Source organism: Bombina bombina, chromosome 8 (genome assembly GCF_027579735.1).
Source record: "Bombina bombina isolate aBomBom1 chromosome 8, aBomBom1.pri, whole genome shotgun sequence".
In the NCBI taxonomy this organism is placed as follows: domain Eukaryota; kingdom Metazoa; phylum Chordata; class Amphibia; order Anura; family Bombinatoridae; genus Bombina; species Bombina bombina.
This window is the reverse complement of record NC_069506.1, coordinates 130,596,827-130,606,665: the sequence shown is the minus strand read 5'-3', so window position 1 is coordinate 130,606,665 and position 9,839 is coordinate 130,596,827. Positions and strand designations below refer to the sequence as shown.

General features: G+C 37.3%; 1 protein-coding gene across 1 annotated transcript; it reads left to right on the top strand.

Moving 5' to 3' along the window:
• Positions 1-295: 295 nt before the first annotated feature.
• On the top strand, positions 296-9,509 carry LOC128638029 (olfactory receptor 1G1-like; the record flags this gene model as incomplete). The annotated part of the gene is made up of 2 exons (XM_053689904.1): positions 296-1,215; positions 9,488-9,509. Coding segments are annotated over exons 1-2 (942 nt in total), but the record flags the coding sequence as incomplete, so codon positions are not given.
• Between the last annotated feature and the right edge of the window lie 330 nt (positions 9,510-9,839).

Below are 9,839 nucleotides of genomic sequence, written 5' to 3'. Positions count from 1 at the left end.
GAATTAACATTAGTAATAGTAATGTATTTTTCCCATACTATAGCATTATTTCAACAATACATCCAGACGGCACAGGACCTGTAAGAACCATACTTACATATGTAAAAGAAAAAGAAAAAATATTATCCCGCTTTCATCTGACATCCTTTAGAATCTCAACAATTTGATTTGTCTTAAGAGCTGATGAATGAAACACAAATGAACATTTCAACCATGTTATATACAGACTTCATCCTAGTAGGTTTCTCAGATACTTACTATCATCCAGTTGTCTATTTTCTATCCTTAAGAGCTGATGAATGAAACACAAATGAACATTTCAACCATGTTATATACAGACTTCATCCTAGTAGGTTTCTCAGATACTTACTATCATCCAGTTGTCTATTTTCTATCCTTTTTGACAGTTTATGTCACATGTTTTGTTGGAAATACTCTTATTGTAGCAATAGCATTAGCTTCTCCCAAATTACATTCACCAATGTACTTTTTCCTGTGCAACCTATCAGTAACAGACGTGAGCCTAATATCCGTGGTTATACCCCAAATGCTCCCTAATATATTACTTAAAAAGCAAACTATTTCCTTTATAGGTTGCATTACTCAAGTTTATTTTTTTATATTTTTTGCTGGAGTTGAATGTTTTATCCTAGCTATTATGGCCTATGACCGATATGTAGCTGTGTGTAAACCTTTCCACTATGTAACAATAATGAGCAGAACGCTCTGCATTCAGATGGTTGTATTTTCCTTGATTGCTAATTTAAGCCACTCTGTTCTTCATACTCTTCTGATCACAAGACTGTCATTTTGTAAATCTCACATCATCCAACATTTCTTCTGTGATCTGACTGCTCTTTATAAACTGTCTTGCTCAGATATAAGGGTCAATGAGCTTGTTATCTTTACTGAAGGCTCTTTAGTGGCCATATTGCCATTTTTGTTGATTTTAATCTCTTATGTTCATATTGTATGCTCTATCCTAAAAATGAGTTCTTTTACTGGGCAGAAAGCAGCATTTTCCACATGTTCAGCTCATTTAACATCCGTTATCCTGTTCTATGGAACACTGATTTGCATTTATTTTCGTCCATCATCCTCATATTCTATTGTGAGTGACAAAGTAGCAGCACTTTTTTACACAGTCCTTACTCCTACACTTAACCCATTTATATATAGCTTGAGAAACAAAGATGTGAAGAGTCAATTGAAGAAATATTTTGATACTAAAAAAAATTAAATTTAAATTAATTATTTTTTCTTTAAATCTATTTTTATGTTTTTTTTATATTGTTATATGTACTCAACTCGATATGTGTAATATTGCTGTATACTGATGTAAGCCAAAAATAAAATAAATTGTGCAACAGTACATGTTTGCAACAAGATTAAACTTATATGGAAGCCAAAAAATCCACTAAAATAAGTTGGTGCTAAGGGCCACGCAAAACGCGTAGATGGCCAGATGTGACCTGCTGGATATAGTTTGGGCAGCACTGGTTTAGCATAGTTGAGTGTGAGCTCTAATAAATCATTGTCTAAAAAAATGAAAAATAAGTTGTATTTTAAACAGTTAAATTTTTACTTGATAAGCTTCATTGGAGTTGTCAGTTTGATGATAACATCACACTCAAAATGAGATCATTTGTATACTTAGTACAGCTCTATTTACAAGCAAACTTCATATATAAACTTTTTTACATAGAGATTTATTTTGAATTAAAGAAACATGAAACCCAACCTTTTTCTTTCATGATTCTGATAAAATGTATAATTTAAAAAAACAACAACTTTCCAATGTATTTCTATTATCAAATCGACGTTGTTTCCTTTTGTGTCCTTTGTGGAAAAGCAGGTAATTAGGGTCAGGAGCGTACACGTGTCGGAAGCCCTAAAAAGCCGCTGTTTTACAAGAATAATTTTAACATCATTATGCCATCTAGTGCTCACAAGGATTCCTTCAAAATTGCTGCCATATATGTCTTAGAAATGTGCTTGCTACATACCTAGGTATTCTATTCAACAAAGAATAACATGAGAAAAAAGTAAATTGAAAAGTATGTTAAAATTGTGTGCTCTGTCTGAATCATGAAAGACAAATTTTGGATTGAATGCCTCTAATGCATACACACATATCAGCTTTCCTAACCTCTACTATGTTTAGTGCTCTCAAGGTCAGCAGTGAGTGATGTAAGTTTTATTTTTTATAGCATTTGTACTTTTCCTGGACACATAGGCCCCTATTTAACAAAGATCTTGCGGACCTGATCAGACAGTGCGGATCAGGTCCGCAAGACCTCGCTGAATGCGGAGAGCAATACGCTCTCCGTATTCAGCATTGCACCAGCAGCTCACAAGAGCTGCTGGTGCAACGCCACCCCCTGCAGACTCGCGGCCAATGGGCCACCAGCAGGGAGGTGTCAATCAACCCGATCGTACTCGATCGGGTTGATATCCGCCGATGTCTGTCTGCCTGCTCAGAGCAGGCGGACAGGTTATGGAGCAGCGGTCTTTGTGACCGCTGCTTCATAACTGCTGTTTCTGGCGAGTCTGAAGACTCGCTAGAAACACGGGCCGTCAAGCTCCTTTCGGAGCTTGATAGATAGGCCCCATTGAATAGGAAAAAAATCACATGCCTATATATCAAGCACAACACACACAATGCACACAGATAAGCTAAAGCAAAAATAAAGAGCTATTTGAGCATTTGCCAAATGGTGATACACCAAAGTGCCATTTCAAGGATCAAATGGTCATGACACCTGGGCCTATCCCCAAATGGCCAAATGCTGTAAATAACTCTTTTTGCTTTCTGCAAGAGGTAGTTGAGAATCTAAAGCTGGAAATTATATATAAAAATCTTGAATTATTAATTTGCTCATCAAAATTAGAGACTACGCAATCTAACCAGGTCCCTCCTCTTAAACCCCAACTTTTTTTCTAAGCTGAGCTTATAGGAAAAAAAACAACTTTTTTACAAAGGTGCAATAAGAAAATAAACACATCAGAGGCGTAACTAGAAACCACAGGGCCCAGGTTCAAGAATCTAAGAAACCCCACCCCCCCCCCAAAAAAAGTGAATTTGATATATATCTTTTTTTATATATATAATTAAAACACAGAAATGTGAATCAGATTACATGTATGCAAAAGGAGGTACCCTGTGCCCACAGTCTGTGAGATGGTCTGACCCCCATTTACTGTATTTAGTGACACTGTTTAATCCACCAGTACTGTATATAGTGAGTCAGTCTGTAATCTGCCGGTGAGATGGCTGGCCTGACCCTACCCGCCCCAGTACTTTATGCAGTGACCACAGTAGTCTGTGACATGGTCCAGCCCCCACGTACTGTATATAGTGGTACTGTATAGACTGACACTGTTTACCCCCTGCCCCCCCCCCATGCTGTAGTAACAAGGTCTGTAATTTGCTGGTTCCACAAACATACACACATACATGCATAAATACACACACAGTCACATACATACACACACACACACACATGCATGCATAAATACACACACAGTCACATACATACACACACACACACATACATGCATAAATACACACACAGTCACATACATACACACACACATACATGCATAAATACACACACAGTCACATACATACACACACACATACATGCATAAATACACACACAGTCACATACACACACACATACATGCATAAATAAACACACAGTCACATACACACACACACACACATACATGCATAAATACACACACAGTTTCATACATACACACACACAAACATACACACATACACACACAGTCACAAACATACACACACACATACATGCATAAATACACACACAGTCACATAAATACACACACAGTCACATACATACATACACACATAAACACCAATGGGTAAAACAGAAACACTAACCCCTGTAGTCAGAGACACTAGTGAAGCATCATGTCACACTCACATGATATCAGTGCAGGCAATGGCAGGTCAACGTTTTTTATTGTTTAAAAAAAAAATTATTTTTTTTTTGAAGCTGGGCCCCCACCCTTGCCCAAATCTCTGCTGTCTATATAATGGCTTGTTAATATATCTAATGAAGATCAAAAAATATATGTATGAATGGACAAACATTTTTTCATTGTTTAACGTTCTGAGACTACACAAATTTGACTATATTATTTATACTGATCCACTATAAATTGCTTATAAAAGAAATTGCCCCTAGAGCATTCCTAGGTATAAAAAATAAGAAAGCACAGGCTATATATTATTATAAACACCAATGTAGTACATTGTGAAAGGAAAGGACTGACGGGGAGAGGAAGGGGAAAGAGAATGCTTGTTTAAAGCGGTGTTATAATCAGATCCTAAATGTTGGAGATATTTTAGATGGACTTTAATTGATCACTTCTAATGAAGATGCGCTGTAACTTACTCTTATCTATCGTTGCGAATTAGAATGGTACGGCTAAATTAAAAAGTAAGTTACAGCGCATATTCATTGGAAGTGATCCATTAAAGTCCATCTAAAATATCACTAACATTCAGGATCTGATTATAAAAAGTGGAAATGTTTAGCATCACTTTAAAGTAATAGTTCAAAGCAGATGGTGAAGGATAAATATAATAAATTATATATTGGCTATAAAATTGGCTGGGAGGATGAAGAATCGTACCCTTTGTTTCGGTTGTTAACACTTTAGCTGTTCCTATCTCCAGTGGTATGGCTTAATTACATTAACTGAAAATCAAAAGGGAAGGAGAACAGCACACCTGTTTGTGGGGCACGGAGTAAGATTTGCCAAATCTTGTCAATCCAAATAGTCATACATCCAAAGCACTCCAGCCACCAGAAGAAATCTTTATTTAAAAGACCTTTATTTTCATTAGTTGGGTTCAAAAGTTTACAGCAACAACGTTTCGAACCTACAATAGGCTCTTAGTCATGTACATTACATTAACAAAATGAATAAATTATTATTTAAACAACCCTTCTAAACAAACAAAAAATAAATGACTCAGAAGTAAATACGCAGGATATGCTTATGAAAACATGGAATATTATTTTAATTTATGTTGAACAGAAAAAGATTTTATAAATCTATAAATTAAAACTTGACTTTTATTATACTTTTCAAATAAAAGAAAGACAGAAGAATAGTTTCTACTGCCAAACTAAAGTTAAAAATGCTACATTGTTAGAAAAATAAAGACACTATGGGCTAGATTACCAGTGGAGCGGCAATTACCATTCCCGCCCGTACGCTCAGCCATCTGCTCTTTGCGTTGCTTTAGGTCGCATGCATATTACAAGTTGAAAGTAAATGTTTTCACTCGCAAACTAATCTGATGCACACAAAGAGAAGAAGTTAGAATATTGTGATCATGTTAACATACTCCCCCATAAACATCAATCGAAAGAGAAAAGTTACAAAAGACACAAACTCACACTTTAACTTGAATTGCCATAAGCCCCTTACTCTATTAACCCCTAACCCACCACATAGCCCACCTAAAAGTCCCCACTACACTATTAACCCCTAACCCGCAACATAGCCCACCAAAAAGTTGCCACTACATTATTAACCCCTAACCCACCACATAGCTCACCGCAAAATCCCCACTACACTATTAACTCCTAACCCGCCACAACCTCCACTGCAAAATACCCACTAACAGCTAAACCCGCCTAAACAGCTAACCCCCCTTACCTAACATCCCCTAAGTAACTTGTAAAAAGACCTAACCTTTCCTGGAAAAAAAAACATCACATGAAAAAAATTCTACCATTACAGAAAATAAAAACACTACCATTACAGAAAATAAAAAACATTTACCCAAAAACCCCAGTTATGTCAATTCTAAAACTAAAGCCTCACTTAAAAGAACCCCATCCAAAATAAAAAAAAACTTTACTAGCAATAAACTATAGTAATAGCCCTTAAAAGGGCTTTTTGTAGGGCAGTGCCATAAAATGATCTATTTTTCAAGCAAAAAATACACTACACTATTCTACAAGTAACTTCCAACTCCCGCCCCTAAAAAAAGGCTATCTAAAAAAAAAAAACTACTCTAAAAATTGCTCTGCAAAGGGCATGTGGCTGGGCATTACCCTTAAAAGGGCATTTAGCTCTTTTGCCACCCCCCCCCCCCCCAAAAAAAATGATTATAGAAAAAAACACCCCAAAAAAATCTGATCACTAAACCCCAAAGATGATACTCACCAAAAGTTGAAACCAGCTCCTATGTGGCGGGGGAGCACCATCTTCATCGTGGCCGCACTCAATCTTCACCCCAGTCTTTTATCTTCATCCAGGAAGCAGTCATCTATCTTCATCCATATTCTTATCTTCAGATCTTCTGTTGCCAACGTCCTCTTCATGCGGTCACCCGCCACACACTGAATTTTGAATGTGGGGAAGTCAGTTTATATAGGGGTAACCTTTCATTCCTACTGTCTGATTTTAAAATTCAAATCAGCCTATAGAAAGAAAGCTTTTTATATGGGCTGATTTGAATTTGAGAATCAGACAATAGGAATGCAAGGGTACCCATCTATAAAGAGCGTACCTGGCTTTCAAAATTCAGTGTGTGGCGAATGACCGCATGAAGTTGACGTAAGGGACGGGCGATAAGAAGATGGATGAAGATAATAAACAGCTGCTGGGATGAAGATAGAAGACCACCACCGGGATGAAGATGGACCAACGCCGGGATAAAGTTGGAGCAATGCCGCCACATAGGACCCGGAATTAACTCTGGTGAGTACCATCTTTGGGGTTTAATGATAGGATTTTTTGGGGTGTTTTTTAAATTTTTAGAATAGGTTTTTTTTTGTTTGTTATTGGGCAGCAAATAATTCGATGCCATTCTACAGGCAAGGCCAAGCCAAATGCCATTTTCAAGGCAATTTTTAGAGTATTTTTTTTTTAAATAGCCTTTTTTTGGGGGGGGGGTGTTACTTGTAGAATGTTTTAGTGTTTTTTGTTTGAGCAATAGCTAAATAACTTTAGGGCAATGCTATAGTTGGGTGTTAGAATAGTTTTTTTATTTTGGTGGGGGTTTTTTTTAAGTGCGGCTTTAGTTTTAGAATAGACATAGCTGTTTTATTATTCTTGGTAAAAAAAAAAATCTGTAATGGTAGGTTTCTTTATTTTCTGTAATGGTAGCTTTTTTTTCATGTGATGTAAGGGATTTTTTTTTCTGATAAGGTTATATATTTTTTTCAGGCAAGGTTAGTTTTTTTCAGGTAAGGGTAGTTTTTTGGGGGGTAACTTAGGGGGTATCAGGTTAAGGAGGGTTAGCTGGTTAGGGGGTTTAGATGTTAATGGGTATTAGAGGTTAATAGTGGGGTAGCTTGCGATGTGGGGGTGTGGTGGTGTGGTGGTTCAGGGGTTGATAGTGTAGAGGGGTAGTTTGCGATGTGGGGATGTGGCAGTTTAGGGGTTAATAGAGTAGTTTAGTGCAACTGTTTCCTCTAGACAAACTCTTTAAGCAACCTTTCAGATTGCTTAAAAAGTTTAAACGTTAAATGCGATTGCATTTGAGTGATTGTATTTACTTTCAACTTGTAATACAAGCGGACATTGCCGCTCAATTACAAGTGGAGCCATATCGTTTGTGCTCAAGCGATATCCGGTATTCAAGGCCGTTTGTGCGCAAGTTAAATTCTGCTCGTATTACAAGTTAAAAGTAAATGTGAACCTGTTAGCACAATTGGGATTACCGCAACCTTAGAACTGTTAAGCTCAAATAAAAAGTTGCTTACAAAAAAAATAAAAAATACATTTAAAAATACAGTTACACTCATAATAACACTATTTAATAAAAATTATAAAAAAAAAATATTGCATCAAAAAGTTAAAAGGGCTCAAAGAAATGAGGTCACAGGTGTTAAACATATATATATATGCATATACTGTATATATACACATATACATATTTAGACATGTGTATCTATGTATCTATATGTTCAAGCCCTTTGCAGTCCTTTTTTTATGTGTGTGTACATATGTATTTACAGACATAAACAAATAAATACATATGTACACATATAAAGACATATATGTAAGTTCATTGGAGCACTTTGCCGTCAAGCAGATGAAAACATGTAAAATCATATTTATGCAATATTCATATTTAATAAAGTGTTATACTGTACATTTATTGTAAATATTATACATTTCAATGTTCTGCACATAGCAGAATATGTTCTAAGTATTTTTAGATAGATATTCCTATATATATATTTGTATATATGTATACCCATATATAAACATCTACTATTGCTACACCTCACTGAAGTAGCCCAATGAAGGCCGAAATGATCATCTGGTTGCTGTGTTCCTTGTTCAGAGAGGAATTGCCTGGTATTTCGGCGCTGGACTGACCGTAATAGGGGGGATCAGACTGATATACTACAGGAAAGTTCTCACTTCCTCTTTCGGCCTTTCACAATGGACTGACTCTCCCACTTACAATGATGGTTACTCCATCAATCTGATTTTCAGCTATCAATGCACTCTCAGATTTCACAAACTCCCCTTTTCTTTTTTTTTACCATCATCTCCTCACTTGCAAGATCACATCCCTCCCTACAACTATCTCTCCCTCTACCCCTCACACTAAACTTCACAGAAGCATTAAGTCATTAGATCAGCAACAGATTGCTAGCTCTCTCAAACCTCTCCTCTCTTCCATCCCCTCCTTTTCCTGCCCTGACCAATCTATCTGCCACTATAACTCCTCCTTTACATCAGTCCTTGACAATCTGACCCCACATACCATAGCTCAGAAATCACACACTCACCATCCTCTGACACAGTACATACGCAGATGTTCCCATACTGCTGAGCGACAGTGGAGAAAATCTCGGGGTTCCGCTGACTTTCTTCACTACAAGTTCATCTTGAACTTCTACTATTCTGTTCTTAATCTTTATAAGTAACAATACTTCTCTACTCTCACCTCTTCTCTTTCCTCTAAGCCAAAATGCCAGCCACTTCAATAACAAAATTGACTCCATCAGAAATTAAATTAAATCACATTTATCCAAAACCCAAATAGCCATAAATTTTAGCTCTTTTGCCCCTGTTACAGAGGAAAAAGTTTCTGCCCTTATACTGTCCTCCCACCTCACTACCTGTCCCCTCGACAGCATCCCCTCACTGCTACTCCACTCCTTCTCTTCTACCCTTACCCCTATACTCACATACATCTTCAACCTCTCCCTCAGCACTGGTATATTTCCCTCATCTCTAAAACAATCACTGGTCACACCTATCCTCAAAAACCTTCTCTCGATCCAACCTCCCCATCCAACTACCGCCCTATTTCCCTACTCCCTCTTGCCTCAAAGCTCATTGAAAAGCTAGTATATGCACGTCTATCCCATTTCCTTACACTAAACTCCTTCCTTGACCCACTGCAATCTGGATTTCATCCCCATCACTCCAGAGAGACAGCAATTGTTAAGGTTACCAAAAACCGACTTACAGCAAAATCCAAAGGCCACTTCTCTCTGCTTATCCTCCTGGATCTTTCTGCAGCCTTTGATACTGTTGATCACCCTCATTTGCTCCAACCCCTCCAATTCTTTGGTATTTGCAACACAGCTCTCTTGTGGTTCTCTTCCTATCTATCAATCCGAACCTTTAGTGTAGCCTTCTCTGGAACATCCTCTGCTACCACTTTCTGTTGGGGTACCTCAAGACTCTGTCCTCGGTCCCCTTCTCTTTTCAATCTACACGTCATCAGTAGATTCCTTAATAAATTCCTATGGGTTTCAATATAATTTGTATGCCGATGACTCCCAAATCTGCCTTTCTGCACCAGACCTATATCCTTC